General features: G+C 40.4%; 3 protein-coding genes across 3 annotated transcripts; 2 read left to right on the top strand and 1 right to left on the bottom strand.

The window, feature by feature from the left end:
* Positions 1-1,377: 1,377 nt before the first annotated feature.
* On the bottom strand, positions 1,378-3,758 carry LOC117296295 (cell adhesion molecule 2-like). The gene has a single exon (XM_033779144.1). The coding sequence runs from the start codon at positions 3,063-3,065 to the stop codon at positions 1,593-1,595; it is 1,473 nt and encodes a 490-aa protein (XP_033635035.1). The 5' UTR covers positions 3,066-3,758; the 3' UTR covers positions 1,378-1,592.
* A 2,369-nt stretch (positions 3,759-6,127) lies between these two features.
* LOC117296256 lies at positions 6,128-8,153 on the top strand. Its single transcript, XM_033779099.1, has one exon. It carries the CDS (start codon positions 6,629-6,631, stop codon positions 8,072-8,074), a length of 1,446 nt encoding a protein of 481 aa, XP_033634990.1. The 5' UTR covers positions 6,128-6,628; the 3' UTR covers positions 8,075-8,153.
* Positions 8,154-14,852: 6,699 nt separating this feature from the next.
* Positions 14,853-17,355, top strand: LOC117296293 (hemicentin-1-like). Its single transcript, XM_033779142.1, has one exon. It carries the CDS (start codon positions 15,419-15,421, stop codon positions 16,889-16,891), a length of 1,473 nt encoding a protein of 490 aa, XP_033635033.1. The 5' UTR covers positions 14,853-15,418; the 3' UTR covers positions 16,892-17,355.
* Positions 17,356-18,504: the final 1,149 nt, after the last annotated feature.

Raw genomic sequence — 18,504 nt, forward strand, 5'->3', positions numbered from 1 at the left:
TCAACCTCTCCCCATTACTCGTTACCTAGTAAGGTTTTATGCTAATAATTATTCTGAGTAATTACCAATAGTGTCCACTGCCTTTAAACTCGCATTCCGATTACACGTATAAGTATGATCTTGATAAAAAAAACACCTTCCCTGTACGCTTTCTTAAAATTAATTATAATAATAAATATATATATTTATTATTAACTATTAACCAAGTATACTTGGTTGTACAACAGCTTTCTAAAGTATACAGCGTTTTTGAGAATCAGTTCTCTTTGAGTAGTGTGGTTAGGGAAAATGTAATAAGGTTTTATACCCAAGGTATGGATATTGATATTATGCTCAATGACAATAACATAGGCGTATACGTCATATGGGTATGCAAAGCTTGCAATACGAATTTTTGGGGTGAACACATTTTTTTATCACTGGTTTAAACTTTATATAGATACGTGCCCTCTGTGACATATAAAGCAATTTTAATTGATTATCTGTAAAATTGTGCAAGCTATAATACAACAGCAACAAATCACAGGCTCTTTATACACCATTCATCAATTTGAAATTCCCGATAAATCCACAAATTGATCTGTACTGAGCTGTGTGGTGTTTGGTGCTTATTTCTGAGCCGACCGTTCAACTCTAGCAAACTAGCAGTAGGGCCAAGTTTTATAAAGCTGTTGAAACTACACTTGAAAATACCGCGTATAGTAGATTTATTAATATTATTAGCTAACGCAAAACAGTGTGTTGGGAACCATTGGCAACAAAGTAAACTCTATGAAACTTTGGCTGGTAACCTGTTTCAGCAAGCAGGATTCTGTTTGTGCCTGTAGCAGATTTTGTGTGCTCGATTAATTTAGTGAAGTTAAGCCCGTGGCTGTTTGGCTGTGTTTCAATTGGGAACATGTGAATTTTAACATTTGTTTTACTGAAACATGGCGAACACTGCAAAAACTGGGATGTTAAAATTTACACCACAAGTGTTGTGACACATTATATCTACGGAAGAGACCAACACTTATTTCTGCAACAAAATCACATTGGTGTTATTTCAACACCCTATTTTATTTAAAGACCCTGGACACTATTGGTAATTGTCAAAGACCAGTCTTCTCGCTTAGTGTATATCAACATATATGCACAAAATAACAAACCTGTGAAAATTTGAACTTAACTGGTCGTCGAAGTTGCGAAATAATAATGGAAGAAAAAATACCCTTGTCACACGAAGTTGTGCGCTTTCATGGTTGATTTCGAGACTTAAAGATCTAATTCTGAGGTCTCGAAATCAAATTCGTGGAAAACTACTTCTTTCTTTAAAACTACGTTACGTCAGAGGGAGCGGTTTCTCACAATGTTTTATACTATTAAAAGCTTCCCATTGCTTGTTACCAAGTAAGTTTTTATGATAACAATTATTTTTAGTAATTACCAATATTGTCCACTGCCTTTAAATTCTCTCTTCATTATCTATATAAGTATGTGACATGCGCATGGTGGCATGACACCTCAGTGTTTGCAGTGTAGCAAACAACGTTTTTTGCAAAAACTTTGTAACTCAGAACTACTGCTTCACCCAGGGTTTTTATGAACTACTACTAGGGCGATGTAATTTCGAGTATCGTGTTGTCGACTTCAACTACGCAATTACTGAGTTTCGACAAGCTGGTGTTTCTTGAATGGTCCGAAGGGGTCCTTCCCGCGCTTTCTTCGGCATTATTGTTACTATTGTCCTGCAAACCACTCTGTATCGGCTGCTCGTACATCTCCAGCTCGGTGTCTTCAAACTGAATCGGGACTAAATTGTTCTCCCTCTTTGATGAACGTTTCTTCTCCTTTTGTTCGAGTTTCTTCTCCCGTTTGAGCTGTTTTTGTAGTTGTTTTTCCCGCCGTTTTTGCCGGTAGGAATCGCTGACCAGACAACCGAGATGCGGTGCGGCGAGGAACAGAATCCCGATTAGAGCGAGGCCACCGAGTGCCGATAGGTCGACGGCGATGAGTAGGAGGGGGTTCCGGGCTAGGGAGTTATTATCCACGTCGTTGTTATCTTTTACCCGGACGGTAGGGCTTTTTAGTGTTACGGTTATGTTCCTTGAAGCATTTGCATTCCACACTCTGCACGTTATTTCGGTCGAGAAGTCTTCGCTTCTTACCTCGGTGATGTTGAGATGTGATGAGAGCAAAATCCTGTTCGAGTCTCGCTCTTCTTCGATGGAGAAGCGAGAAGTCGTCGAGTTGGTTGAATTAGACATCGGGATGGGGAGGGATGTATTCCCATGAAACCAATGTATTCTTTGTATGGGTGGGTTGGCTGACGCAGAGCATGTTAAAGTTATCAACTCACCGAGTTTGGATTTTGGGTGTGATGGCGAAATCATCACCGAGGGTGCGTATAGTACGGTGAGAGGTCCTACTGTGCATGATCTGTCGTAGCCATCTAGTGCCGGGTGTTCCTCGTGGCATGTGAACACGGCCCCATCATATGCCGGTGTGGCGTCCCATATCACGGTATGGTTAGGCCCAGGACCGGCCAGACCCACTTGACCGTTCAAACCCTGCCATGTAAGCTGGGAGTTTGGTCTTCCTCCACTGGCGGTCATACAGGACGCCGAAATCTCATCCCCTTCAGATAGAGGCGTCCTGTAGCTCGCCGAGCATACGGGGTCTCCAGGAGGTGCCACTGGCGGCAAAATCTTAACCGTCCCTGGCTTTCCGTTGATGGTATACGTCCCATCAGACAACAGACATTCGTATAAACCTTCATCCGTCATCTTCAAGTCATGAATAGTGAGGTTAAAGTATCCACTTGTTAAGTCTTCTTCAATTTTAAACTTCGGACGGTTCGTAACGTAGTCGGCAGAATCGAAGCTTAAGATCAGCAATTCGCCAGCTTCAATGTACCAGAAGACTCCGTAGTTTCCTCGGTCGGTTATTTGGCAAAACAGCCGCACTGTGCTTCCTTCCAACCCACCAGCCTCCGAGAACTGGTCAACAGTTTGAGCAACGGACACCGAGACTGCATGGAAGGCAACTAACAGGCAGACAACAACGATTGAGAAATCTGCCGCCATTTTGAAAAAACTTTGTTCTGATGCAACTGTTCAGTTTAGTTGTACTCAGTCTGCGTTATTAAAATAATTTTGTTCCAAGTATTTAGGTTAAAGTGTATGTAGTAAACTGGGTAGCAAGCGTGTATCACGTATGTAGGCAGACATTAGTGATCCCTTTTTGCACATCAAAGAGACACTTTTGTTCGAACAACCTTGACACTCGAACTCCATTTTTTGTTCGATTCAAGTAGTATAGACTCCACCCAGCGTACAGTATAACAACAGCCCCGCGTCACAAAATCAACACTGCCCAAACTCGCACAGAAAGTGTTTTTGTTTTCAGTGCAAATAAGAGAAGAGAAAGAAACGGAAATTGTTTGAATAGTTTCACTTTATAAAAAGACAAAGGTTTTTAACAATGACGACGCTACAGGGAGGCAGGGCACATGCCCACGCCCAATGTGCTACACCTTGAAATATGGACCTTTGAGATTAAAAAAAATGAATAAAAGCTTTTATGAAGTAATACTTTTAAATGTTTAAAATGTTGGTTCGATTAAAATTGTGCATCCCCTTGTTCCCCTAAAAATAATTGATTTGTAGTCTAATGTTCCAGCCATGTAAACGACTGATACACATTACATGCGCATTAAAGATGCTATGTCAAATTTTTGGCCGATTTGACCAAAAAATTTTCATTTAAAATTCAATAGGTATTTTGATGGGGGTCGAGAAAGTAACAAGCTTTCATTTGAGCCATTGCTCGAAAAAGTCCGCCAATTATTAGTAGCAGTGAAATAAAGTGCTCAAAATTAGTTTTTGTCGGGATCCCGACAATATATCACGTGACCAATTCTTATGAGAAACGTTTTAAATTTGTGTCATGGTTCCTGACCATTAAAAGTAAAAGTTAAACTTTGTTTCGTTAGAGCGGGTGATACTCTTTGAAATACCATTCACTCAAAAAAACAATATTTTTTAATATTTGGGGCAAAGAATCTGACATAACATCTTTAACAATTAATTGTATTGCACCCTGGCTCCACAGTGCCATACTTGGACCGTATACCGAATAGCGGCTACGAGCCACAGCTACGACTGTTGCTAAGGGTGTGACCAAAGACGTTACGTCATTGCATAATGAAGTGGCGATCAAGCTGTAGCCTGCGGACACGGCTTTATATGATTGCCAGAGGCAAATTGATGACGCCATGTATTGACCCCTTGCACGCGCGTCACACGCGACGACTGGGCCCAATTTCATAGAGCTGCTAAGCAAAAGGCACCACCACATGACGTCATTTCAGTAGGGCGCCCTCACCTAGAGGTCAAAAGGAGGTTGTTCATTGGCCAATCCTGTGCGCCGCGCGTACAAATCTGTGCTTTTCGATTGTTTCGTCACCGTTTTTCCACTAGGATGGCCGCTGGATGACGTCAATGCATAAGGTCTATTGCTGTTACCAAGCATCCAAGTACATGTAAGGTTTTATGTAGCCTTTAATCAAGGCGCATGCAGCAGCGGCACCCCCCCCCCCCAGATATCAAGCACCAACCGTTCATTCAGGTAAACCATGCGTGTAATCGCGCGATATCTCGGACACACGGGATTTTGTACCCTTTTACATCATTATTTTGTTTTCAACAACGCTAATAATATTACACCCGTGGTGTAATTGTTTTCACACAACACCCATGTTTTTGCCAATTAATCCAACCTATGTATTTGAAGTTACATGGGTGTTTGGTTTGGGCTCAACGGGCGTACCTGTTTGGGACTAGACGCGTATAAGATTTGCTTCTTAGTGAGCTCCCCTGTAGTTCATCAAAGTGTATTTACTTCCGCTTGGCTTATCTTAGTCACGAGAGAATAGTGAACAACCGATTACAAAGTTTGCAGTGCTTAATTTCAAGGGATGTTTTCAACTGTCGTCATCATTAGATCGTGTAAGCTTTATGTAAATCTGTGATCTTCACGATTTTTGTTTCTTACAAGTTATGTAATGTTCCTTTAACTGTATTATTTGGAACATGTGCATATTTTGCCTGTATTGCATTCGTTACTGTGGAAACAATAAACATTGAAACCTTGAATATCCATCACAATCCCGGGCTGTAAGCCAATCCTGATATTTTTCTCTGGCTCAGGAGAACAAAATGTGTTTCGGGTTTCAAAACACGTACACCGTGCCAATAAAGACCAGTTTTCAAATTGTTTGAGTTTTCTTTTTAAGAGGATTGCTATGCCCAAGGGGATGCACTATTCTTTCAAATGAATAGTCTGGACTTCCCCCTATGCAAACCTCCCTATCCAAACCTCAGACCTGCTTTTCACACAGCAGAATCAACAACCAAACAAACAGTCTGTGCCCCCAAAACAGGGTTTTTTAAAACTCTACTCATAGTTCTATCTATATAGCTAAACGGGGACACATTATTCTTAAAAGCCTAGGACACTATTGGTAATTACTTAAAATATTTATTATCATAAAACGTTACATTGTAATGAGTAATGGGGAGATGTTGACAGTATAAAACATTGTGAGAAACGGCTCCCTCTGAAGTAACCTAGTTTTCGAGTAGAAAGAAGTAATTTTCTACGAATTTAATTTCGAGACCTCAGATTTAGAGTTTGAGGTCGCGAAATCAATCATCTGAAGCCACACAATTTCGTGCGACAAGGGTGTTTTTTCTTTCATTATTATCTCGCAACTCTGACGACCAATTGAACTCAAATTTTCACAAGTTTGTTATTTATGCATATGTTGAGATACACCAAATGAGAAGACTAGTCTTTGACAATTACCAAAAGTGTTTGACACATTTTTTACCGAATTTTTAGTTTATGCGTATGGTTGGATACACCAAGTGAGGATACTGTTCTTTGACAATACCAAAAGGTGCCAAAACACTTCCTAACACGGCTGCCGTCGATTTCACAAAACTCTTCCTAACTTAAGACTAATCTTAGGACTTAGGACGAGTCCCAACACTGCAATGTAGCATGCAGACCTTAAGATTAATCCTAAGTTAGGACGAGTTACTCGTCCTAACTCGAGATAAGACGAGTCCTAACTCTTTGTGAAATCAACCCCAGTGCCTTTAAGCGGGTCTATGAAATTTGGGCCAGCTTTCACTGCAGTCAACAAACCCAAAAGCCCAGTCTGTGCCAAAAACGGTATATTATTAATCAGTCTATTCAACTGTTTTGAACAGAAAGTCTCAAAAGTGTTACCCTTGACCTCTCATAATGCGCGTTTGAGTTTGGCAGTACCAAACAATACCAGTGCCTTAGTCACACCTTTTGATTCAGATGACTGATTTTAGTAAAAAGGGTGTTCGATATGACTGTACGACTGGGAATTACACTGCTACAACTCGCCTACTAAACAGACATACCACACTCACTTAATGTTTTGAAGGGAACCTTGTGTATTGGGCGTGTTTTTTTTAGAACTTATTGGAACTTATCGTGAACTTGTTTGATTTTATTGGTGTCAGAGAACCCGTCAAGTTCATCAGTATTACAGAGCGTGAAGAGCACTGTGGGAGTAGGACATTTTGCAGTCGTGAGTTTTGAAACCAACATGGCGTCTATGAACTATACGAAACTGTGGAGTGTTATGACTGTAATGGTGGTGTTCTCTTGCGTTTTGGTGCAGTCGGATAAGATCCCTATCTTTTCTACCAGTCCGACCGACACGATTGCCGCAGTCGGACATTCTGTGACTATCTACTGCTCCATCGCTAACCGAGGTAACTACCAGGTGTTCTGGAACATCGTCAAGAACGCCAGGGGAGATGCCATACCCGAAGAGTTCACTCTCGGCCCCTTCACCAACGAGCACGCCTCTTACGCGCGTTTTCAGATAGTAGGGGACGTGATTGGTGAGTACAACCTTCGCATTTCAAACGTATCCAAGGAAGATGCCGGGAGGTACGTCTGTCTTGTGCACGACCCCTCAGATGGCATGGCCTCGGCGATCGAATCCGGAGTAAGTCTGACCGTCCTAGACAGTGATGTGGCCCCTGGGATAAGCTATCCGAAATGTCAAAGGGACCCATTGGGAAACAGCGTACTGATGCCTGGGCAATATATCAAGGGGGATATACTGGAGCTGACGTGCACTTCTAAAGGGGGCGTACCCCTAGCCGAGCTGTCGTGGGAGGTGGTTTATTTGAACGGCTTTAAGGAAAGACTGTTGAGCAAAACGCTTGTGATCGGCGATGTGGTGATGACGACCACGTCACTCGAGCTAACTAGTCTTCATCACCAGTCGTACTTTAAATGTACGGAGGAGCATCCATCGACGGCGGTACCTCGGACCTGCAAGACGCCGTTCACTGGGTCCGAATCCCTCCTGGACGTTCTGTACACACCAGAGGTCGATATGACTCCAAACGTGGTCAACGTCATGATACTGGACACAGTCAAAGTCACGATGAGCTGCACAGCGCACGCCAATCCCCCCATTTTCCGTAGACCTGCCATCATGCTCCCCGTGAATAAGTCGGCTGTTTACCCACTCGGTGAGCTCGACCAGTCACTGGTTGAGGTTGAACTGACCGTGGACGATGTCGGGAAGAGCTTCTACTGCCGAGCAGAGAACGAAGACGGCATAGGGGAAGATACGATGGACGTCCTGAAGTCGACTTCAATCCCGACGTGGTTGGTTCTTGTCATCATCGGCAGCATTGCCGCGGTCATATTCATCTTCATCATATTGGTTAGCTGTATCTTGTGCGTCGATAGATCAAAATACGACGACGCCACCAGGAGTTCAAACTCCTCCAGGCCGACTTCGATGAAGAAAGAGGACGATGGTTTCGATAACATGATTCCAATAGAGGAGTTTCAGGGTGGGCAAGAGTCTTCACACGTGAATCCTGATAAGACGGCCACCAATGACTACGAGACTGGGGAGACTGCTAGCCCACGATACCAGAACGTCAATGGGGCCTTCGAAGGGGACGAGATAGTACCGCATTCACCTGAGCCTGATGCAGACTTTGTCCCAGTAGATTTGTCTTAAGTTCTTCCACTATAAAGGAACACGTTGCCTTGGATCGGACGAGTTGGTCTATAAAAAGCGTTTGTAACCGTTTGTTATAAAATGCATATGGTTGGAAAGGTGTTGTAAAAGTATAACACAATGATCCACACACATTTGCCTCGAAATTGCGTGGTTTTCCTTTAACTCTGCGAACTAACACGGTCAGCCATTTATGGGAGTCCAACCATATGCATTTTATAACAAACGGTTACAAACGCCTTTTGTAGACCAACTCGTCCGATCCAAGGCAACGCGTCCTTTAAGATTCTGCTCACATTATTTCAACTCAAATTTGAAACATAGGTCCGAATTCGAACGAGATCCTGTTGTCATGTGCCCAATTTTATAGAGTTGCTTTTAAGCAGAAAATATTGCTTAACAATTATTGTCTGCTAAGCAGAAATAGGCAAGATACCAGTCGCAGATTGTACATTTGTGGAATGATAGTCTGGCTGGTAACCTTATTCTGGTAAGCATATTGTTGTGCTGAGCTATAGACCTTTATCACGGTGCGGTCATCATCTTGATTTTACTCCATTCCAACTCATTGTACCAAACTGAGGCTGGACGAAATAATAGTCTGGTGCCATGTTTGCGCAATGAATGTTAGCATTCATTACTGTTATGGAAACAGGGAACATGATCAACATGGTGACAGCGTGATAAAGGTCAACCGAGGTCAATGCATGGCCCAACCGAGTCCAAGCAACAAGTATTTGCTACCATCAGTGCGCGCCAATTTTGAAGCAATTGCGGTATACACACCTATATTGGCAGCTTGAGTTTATTTGTTAACTGGGTTTCCAAACATGCATTATGGTGTCTTCAAAGATGGCGCCTGTGCATTATTATACACATAATGAATGTTTATGAGTGCAATGGTGCGAATAATGTTCATGAGTTGAAAGATGGAATGTTCTATTCAACGAGGCGGAGCCGAGTTGAATGGAACATTCCAGCTTTCAACGAATGAACATATTATTCGCACCATTGCACGAATGAAAAACATTCATTATTTGTTTTATATAACATCCAAGTAGATCTTTGTCATTTTGATTGAAAGATACAACTTTCAAAACAAACAATTTCAACTGTAGAAGCCGAATGCTAGTAATTTTACTATGCCTTCTTGCAGTAACACCTGCTGCGTTACCAAAGACACGCACACGCAGTGATGTTTTTACTCAGCTTTTTCGTTCCATCCGAAAAGTACCATTGCACGCCAGCGTGCAATGGTACTTTTCGGATGGAACGAAAAAGCACGGTGAGTGACTCAGCGTGCAATGGTACTTTTATTTGCTATCACGTGACGGACAATCCTCCAATCAAATGGCAAGGATCTGCTTGGGTGTTATATAAAATAGGCTATTGGACAGCAAGTTCCACGTTTTAATTACAACTTGTCATTTGTACAGTTTGGCAATATACGAGAAAGACGCTGTCGAAAAGTCAGGCCATTAGCGATTTGGGGAAATTAATCTTCGGCTTTTGGTTAGTTTGAAGGAATTATCTACATTTCATTGAATGCCACATATTTTGTTGTAGAGGAGCTCTATATGTTATAAATAAATAAAAATAAAATTTGCAGTGCTCAGAAAGCCCATCATTTCTCGTTGGGATTTGAAGGGGCAATATTTGTGTGTGTGCAAAGAAATACACTTTTAATGAATGTTTGTTGAAAATACTTTTTAAAATGACGTTTTTAAGTAAAGTTAAAATCCGACTGATTATTTTCTTTTTATAGCGCTGTTTGTGTAAAAAGAAAAGGCTCAATGAATGTAAAATAACATCGTAGAAATTGTAAAGTTTTTGGATGAATTTTCCTGAACACGATTTCAGTAATTATGATCAAATCAACTGTATGAAGTTTTAATTGTTAGCTTTAATGTATACATAATAAATGTTATATTACTGGTGCTTTGCAGGCCATTAATGACTGTGAAACATACCAGGGTATGTTACTATTTCGCTGTTTACTCGAAATTGAATCACCACCTTTCGTGAAAAAAAGTATTGGGATTCGCTAAAAGCATTTACTCATATCTCCTTCAAAGATTTACAAATGACTTTATATTAAAAAAATCCCTACTAAATAACAATTTAAAAAGTGCCATGCAAATTGTACAAATGTTGTTTTATACCTGCTAATGCTCAAATATTATTGTTTAAAAAACATGAAACGTTATTCTCGTTGCATATCACAAAACATATTCCTAGCTTCATTTTGTGACGAAACTTATCCTAAGTGATTAATACATTTCTGTTGCATAAAGTCAGCTTATAGCTTGTCTCGTAGAAGTGCTGCATGTTTAAGATGACTTTTATTGTGGGTAGCCGTGCGGGTGTATAGTTTGGTTCTTTTTTTTTTGCTGGTTTTGATTTGAATGGGGGTAAAACCATTTTCCTATCAATTTCTTACGATTCACAAGAAAAATACGGTGATAATTTCTATGAATGCCTTTTCCTAACTATTTGGGATTGCCTGGAGCTGGTTGCTTGTAAATTGCCTCGTGTGACATGGCTAAAAGCAATGCAAAATCGCGTGTGTGCACCAGGCACAACTATCGGTCAATGATAGGTTTTCATGTCATCGGTGGGAACGCTGTTTTCAAGAGTCTAGTGTTGTATTAAAAGACACTGGACACTATTGGTAATTGTCAAAGACTAGTCTTCACTTCACAGGTGTATCTCAACATATGCATAAAATGACAAACCTCTGAAAGTTTGAGCTCAAGCGGTCGTCGAAGTTGCAAGATATTAATGAGAGAAAAAAACACCCTTGTCGCACCATGGTCACACGAAGTTGTGTGCTTTCAGATGCTTGATTTCGAGACCTCAATTTCTAAATCTGAGGTCTCGAAATAAAATGTCTTCTTTCTCGAAAACTACCTCACTTCAGAGGGAGCCGTTTGTCACAATGTTTTATACTACAACCTTTCCCCATTACTCGTCACCAAGTAAGGTTGATAATAATTATTTTGAGTAATAACCAACTTGAGTGTCCACTGCCTTTAAGCTTAAGTCTAAACTACCATACTTCATTATGTATTTAAAGGCAATGGACACTATTGGTAGTTACTCAAAATAATTATTGGTATAAAACCTTTCTTTGTGACGAATAATGGGGAGAGGTTGATGGTATAAAACATTGTGAGAAATGGCTCCCTCTGCAGTGCCATAGTTTTCGAGAAAGAAGTAATAATCCACGAATTTGATTTCGAGACCTCAAGTTAAGAACTTGAGGTCTCGAAATCAACCATCCAAACGCACACAACTTCGTGTTGCAAGGTTTTTTTTCTTTCCTTATTATCTCGCAACTTCGATGACCGATTGAGCTCAAATTTTCACAGGTTTGTTATTTTGTGCATATGTTGAAATACACCAACTGTGAAGGCTAGTCTGTGACAATTACCAATAGTGTCCACTGTCTTTAACGTTTTTTAAACTGACATAATTTGTTTTCTGTTTTATAATTATTGTGCGGTAAAGTTGTTTGGGTCATAAGGTGATCAGTCAAAATATGCAGTTGCAATGCAAATCCTCCAGAAAAATGGGTAGGCTAACATTTAGTTAAAAATAAAAAGGTACACTTTCAGTGGCAACACATTCAGTAATGTGTTTAGTTTGGGTTACTGTTTTGTGATATATATATACGTGTCTTTGATTCTCCAATCCAACTCATTGTAACCAAACTGAGGCTGGACGAAACAATAGTCTGGTGCCATGTTTTCGCAATGAATGTTAGCATTCATTACTGTTATTGGCAACAGGGAACATGACCAATATGGTGACTGTGTGATAAAGGTCTGTTGAATCAAAAATTGTCCCTCTACCATGTTGCCTTTTGTTCACGGTCATGCTGATATGATGTCTAACTGACTCTTTGTCACACTGTAGTAGCCATCTTGGTTACATTCCCTTTGTACACAATGACACTAATAGTTTCAATTCTTATTTCGTGAAAAGGGGACAGACTAATTTTTCCTCCAGCCTCGGTTTGGTTACATTGGTTGGAATGAAATACCAAAATGGTTGCACCATGATCAAAGATTACAACACGTGCTGAAATCCCCAAATCAAAACTAGAATCTAAACTTGTTTTAATAATAATTCAGTCAATATTAAAATGGTACCAAACTGTTAGCTAAAAGTGTCACACATTAAACGTATTATACGGGATTTGTATGAAAAGCATGCATCACGATTTAAAAACACTGGTCACTAATGGTAATTGTCAAAGACCAGTCTTCTCACTTGGTGTATCTCAACATATGCATAAAATAACAAACCTGTGAAAGTTTGAGCTCAATTGGTCGTGGAAGTTGCGAGATAATTATGAAAGAAAAACAGCCTTGTCACACGAAGTACGGTGCCTTCATCGGATGCTTGATTTCGAGACCTCGAATTCTAATTCTGAGGTCTCGAAATCAAATTCGTGGAAATAACTTCTTTCTCGAAAACTATACGTCACTTCAGAGGGAACTGTTTCTCAAAATGTATTATACTATCAACCTCTCCCTATTACTCACTACCAACTTAAGTAAGAAGTTATGCTAATAATTACTTTGCGTAATTACCAATAGTGTCCGCTGCCTTTGAATTGAAAGCTTTACAAAGTTTATATTACCAGAGCCGTTTTTGCCTGTGAAATATTTTTTCTTCTATTCGAAAAGAACTCAACCTGAAAATCATAAACAAACAAAAAATGCAACTGCTTATTTTGGCTGTTACAACCCTAACTAACTAAGGGCATTGAGTGTAGCTGAAACCGTGTATAGTTTTCATTTATTATTTTATTCACAAAGCTGAATAAGCCATACTTTTTATAGGTTTGTTGTTTCATGTGTGTGGTCGATCACACAAACACAAACAGTGTCTGTGAATATTTTGTCAGCAGCTCTACCAATACAATACAATGCCTTTGAATGCGTAAGCCTTAGTTATAATTCGTTCGTAGTTTCGGTTCATGTTTTATTCATAATATTCCAGATACATTTCCTGTTCTGTTATTATTAAACGATTATTAGTATTGAACACATACAAAACCAACGACTTGTAAAAAAATTATAAAAAAATTGTATAAGTAAAATAAATGTATGCGAATAACAAACGATTATAACAACACCAAAATAAGCATTATGTCTTTTATTTGATTTGAAATGAGTAGGGTAGATGGCCTTGGGTTCCGATCCAAACCGGACCTTCTTCAGAGGCATAAACTCGTACAAACACAAACATATCCATTTATAGAAAAAAGGGAGAAGGGATTAAGGGAAGGGATCCAGAAAAGGCGGAAAATTATAGCCAATCAAAGTTTCTATTTTATAAAAAATTGCTGGCTATGAACCAATGGGAGATAATGGTGAGGACAAAGGACGATCAGTATGAAAGGGTGGATTACCGGACCATATTTTATTTGATTTTATTTCAAAATAGTGTTTTTATATGAAAATAAATGCTTTCATTAATGTGCACGATAAGGATATACAATTAACAGCATTTATAAGGCGCACTATATGAATCACAGATTCCTCAATGCGCCTAACAATAAAAAGATTAAACAATGCAAACAAAATAAGACAAAAGTTTTAAACCGTTAGAAACAACAGACCTAGATAAATAAATATAATAATAATAAATTGTATTAGTATTATGTTATATTTTAAATGGGTCACAGTGGTCTTGTAATTTGCCCACTCTTGAATGCCATCACATATTAATGATTATGCAAAATTAAGGTGAGATGGGCGTCGAGGCCCATTGCCCAAAATTGTAAAGAGAAAGTAGTTTCTGCCCCATGGTTCTGCCTATACCACCAACTAATATTCCTCACTGAATAGCAATAGTGACTCAGAACTTTGGCTTGCTGTACTTGATAGCGTTTCGCGTTCTGTATTTGAGGGTGCAAAACACTGTATCCGCCCACTTCAGAGCCACCAGTATTGCAAAACAGAAACGCAACCTCAAAATACCGTGAACTCCAGCTCTATTGTAGTGAGTCACAATATGTGTACAACAACACACACCCATAGAGACTGGCCACTATGGCTCTAAACGCCAAACAATTCATGCATAACGAGAAATACTTTTTTTTTAAACGGATGCCACCATGCACCTTTTTTTTTTTTTGCTTAGCAGAAAAAAATGTTAAGCAATATTAGTTTGCCTAAGCAGCTCTTTGAAATTGTGCCATGGTACCTAGCCGGGGATCGAACCCGGGCCAAAGTTGCGAGAGCTAGGCGGTGCGCTTTATACACCAGCCTATTTTGTTTAGGTCCCCCACACATACCCATGTTGTCTTCCTTGGTTGCTCAACCAACGATTCTGTTAACTTGTACTATGCTTTGTACACACTGTTTTTTGGTGGAAATTTACTGTCTTTGATTCTTGGCCTAATAAATAATAATAATAATAATAATAATACTAATAGCAACCCATGTACCGTTGTACATACTGCATGCCTTTATAAGATACAGCCCACGTAGATCATGAAAGATAACTTAACCCCCGACCTTCGCCAATAGTACGCCCAATATCTCCTATTGTGATTATACCATGGAGCATACCCAGTGAAAGCTAAACAAGCAAGGCTCATCCAGTACATGTAGTGTAGCTAAAACCAGAACAAAAGACACCAGAACGGACCAATGCATTTTGCTTCGAAGGGGTGCCACAATAAGCAGACGCGTTTTTACAAAAACCGACTTTAAAACTTTAAGTATTTTTTTCCTCAAGATTATTTGATATAAGTGGACACTTCCAAAGTCAGAATGGTATGTTAAAATGTTGCTGGATAATATTTGAAATATAATATTGAAGTTTATAAGTTTAGAATGGCCTTGAGGGAAAGTATAATATGTGGGATTAAATAAACAATGTGGTCTGACAGTACCACAAGCCTCTCACTGTCACAGGCCAGGTTTACGCAACCGCGCCCAGCCCATCCAAAAACAACCCCAACTTGAGTGTGAATTCCCCTCACGGTTCGGCACTCGTTCGTCTAAACCTAAACTCAGACGAGAACATTTTCACCTGTTGAAGATTTCCCATCACTGACGTTGACAGTCGTCCTCATCACTGTGATATACTGCATCTGTAATGAAGGTTTGTAATTACTGATGATTAGAGAGCGTGTGTTATATTTCTTGACTGTGTGGTGAAACCTTGCTCTATGGTGAAGTACAATCGATAATAATTCGCGAATACATTGAGTCATTTCACGACCATACTGTGAGGGATAACTAGTGGCAAGAACACACCAAGCTTTCACTTTGGATTAGTTGTATAGTGAACCTGTTGACTTTTCGTCCAAAGCAATCAAAGATGGCGTCCATGTACTGTACATTCTTGTCTTGTGTCACCGTCATTCTTGTGACACTTGCTGCTGTCGTGGTGTCACAGACTGAGCCAACCACTTTTGAGGTGTCACCGGAGGACACATCAGCGGCCGTGGGTTTCCCCGTGACAATCTACTGCTCCGTAACAAACATTGGCCGTCAGCAAGTGTTCTGGAACATCGTTCAGAATTCGACTTCGGATTTCACCCTTGGGCCAAACTACAACACACACGCATCGTTCGATCGTTTTCAGTTTGGTGGCGGTCTGGATCGAGGAGAATTTAACCTCCGTATCTCTGAGGTACAGAAGGAGGATGCTGGGAGGTACATATGTCTGTTGAACGACCCTTTCAATGAGATGTCTGTAGCTCAGGAGGCAGGAGCCAGACTGACCGTCTTAGATGCTCCTGTAGCACCTCTTACTGCAAACCCTCAATGTGAGAGCAGCCCTGTTGGAGTAGACGGCCAGAATGGAGTATTTAAACAAGGTGACGTCTTAACTCTGACATGTACCTCACGAGGGGGTGTACCTCTTCCCGAGCTAGCCTGGGAAAGGGTCAAGGAGAACAACGCCATAGACAAGCTACCGGGAAAAACAACAGTGAGAGGCGATATGGTGACCACCTCAGCAGACGTCAGACTATCGAGTGAGGATCACCAGTCCCGCTATAAATGCAGCGAGACACACCCATCAGCCTCCACTCCTCGTCTGTGCGAGACAGAAACTTCAATGAACGTTCGTTTTGAACCTGAGGTTGATATCACTCCTAGTGCAGTCTACGTCCAGTTGTTTGAGACATCTGTAGTCACGCTAAGGTGTGTGGCATCGGGCTACCCGGAGCTGAGCAGCGGTCCCACGATCGTACTCCCAGTCAACAAGACAGGTACCTTCAGCGAAGACCGGTCTTCAGTTGAGGTATCACTTACTACGGATGACATCGGGAAGGACTTTTACTGCCGTGCTGTGAATGAAGTCGGCGTGGGAGAAGCCGGGGTGGAGATCAAGCAGCTCTCTCTGCTTCCAACATGGCTGACTCTAGTCATCATCGCGGGTATTGGATTCGTTATTTTGATTGTCATAACCATCGTGTCATGTGCCCTTTGCGTGGATAGATCCAAGCACCACGACGAGTCGCGAAGCAGGAGCAAAGACGGGCTACGGTACTCTGTTAATAAGTCACTGAGGGGCACTTCGTTGAGGCGAGAGGGTGAAGATGACTTCATTGACGGGTTTGACGGTGACATGCTCCCCATTGAAGACTTCCAGGGCGGCAGGGAGACCATGCAGATGCAGGAGAACACCAACAAGGAGGTTGCGAATGACTTCGAGACCGGGGAAGCTGGTACGAGGTATCAGAATGTCAACGAAGCATTCCAGACGGATGACAGCATTCAGAGTAATTCAATCTCACAGTCAAATCCTTCATATGAGCATGCCATAGACGGCGATTTTGAGTAGTAGATAAAAAAAGGCAACATGAAGACTGTTTTCAAAGTCATGCTCTAAATAGTGTGGTTTTGTGAAGTTGATTTTTGAAAATTGCAAATTTTTAAGGTTAATGCTAAAAAACAATAATGTGCCAATACGAGAGTAATTTGAACAGCAACAATTACGAAGGAGAACTCAGGTGATCTCAAACATTTTTCACAAAACTTATACTTTGGTCCGAAAATCCATATCAACCACGTTTTGATTGATAATTACAGACCAAAATCAAGAAAAGCTTCTCTCCAAGTGGACCAAATCCTCAGTTTTGGGGAAAAGTTTTAGTTCACGTGAGTTCACCTTTGGTAATGTTGACTGTTCTGGTAGAATTGGTGTCAGAAATTTGCATTCATCTCTTGTCTGTTGTGCTTTTGAAGACAGTGTACACTATTGGTAATTGTCAAAGACCGGTCTTCTCACTTTGTGTGTATCAACATATGCATGAACAAACCTGTGAAAATTTGAGCTCAATCGGTCGTCGAAGTTGCGAGATAATAATGAAAGAAAAAAACACCCTTGCCACAGGAAGTTGTGCGCTTTCATACTATGCTTGATTTAGAGACATCAAATTCTACACTTGAGGTCTCGAAATCAAATTCGTGGAAAGTACTTGTTTCTCGAAAACTATGTCACTTCAGAGGGAGCCGTTTCTCACAATGTTTTATACTATCAACCTGTCCCCATTACTGGTTACCAAGTGAGGTTTATTACCAATAGTGTCCACTGCCTGTAAATACTCGTTGATAAGCGCTTTGTATGAAATCAAAGTTACTGCTATGTTATGGCCTGAAATACTGTCTTTGATTAGAAACCTTTTCAAATTAAACCTTCCATACACCCAAAATTATGCAATCTTTTTGAACGATTTTTTAATTAATTAATCATTACCCAATTGGGAACAACCTTAGTTCACTCTGTACATCTTTAAAATGTATGTCTGGCTAGTATGGTTTCATAATAGATGTACTAGTTGGTTATAATAAAAGGAATTTTAACTGTTTTACTTCGATGGCGATAAAAAACAGACAACCAAATAATAACAAACAAACAAGAAGAAGGGCTGCCTAAAAGGTTAAAAGTCCCGCATCAGTTCATTTTAATTTTGTTTTTTTCTCGTTTTTTTTTTAAAATTCAAAATGGTGCGATGTGATTTGTTGTTTAAACACCTCTGTAAAGTGCAGTGGTGCATTGTTGTCGTTTGTTATAGAAAACAATGCTTCACTAAATGGCAGTGGACACTATTGGTAATTACTCAAAATAATTATTAGCACAAAACCTTACTTGGTAACGAGTAATGGGGAGAGGTTGGTGGTATAAAACATTGTGCGAAACGGAATTTGAGGTCTCGAAATCAAGCATTTGAAAGTACACGACTTGGTGTGACAAGGTGTTTTTTCTTTCATTATTATCTCGCAACTTCGATGACTGATTGAGCTCAAATTTTGACAGGTTTGTTATTTTATGCATATGTTGAGATACACCAACTGTGAAGACGAGTTTTTGACAACTACCAATAGTGTCCAGTGTCTTTAAAAACTGCCATGTCAGATACCTGAATCGTTTCTGGATCATCCAGGGTCCTAGAC

The sequence above is a fragment of the Asterias rubens genome, chromosome 11 (genome assembly GCF_902459465.1).
Source record: "Asterias rubens chromosome 11, eAstRub1.3, whole genome shotgun sequence".
Classification (NCBI taxonomy): domain Eukaryota; kingdom Metazoa; phylum Echinodermata; class Asteroidea; order Forcipulatida; family Asteriidae; genus Asterias; species Asterias rubens.

What these genes read in the sequence shown, in the direction of transcription:
- LOC117296295 (XM_033779144.1), bottom strand. Translation starts at nt 3,065, where the DNA reads ATGGCGGCAGATTTCTCAATCGTTGTTGTCTGCCTGTTAGTTGCCTTC.
- LOC117296256 (XM_033779099.1), top strand. Translation starts at nt 6,629, where the DNA reads ATGGCGTCTATGAACTATACGAAACTGTGGAGTGTTATGACTGTAATG.
- LOC117296293 (XM_033779142.1), top strand. Translation starts at nt 15,419, where the DNA reads ATGGCGTCCATGTACTGTACATTCTTGTCTTGTGTCACCGTCATTCTT.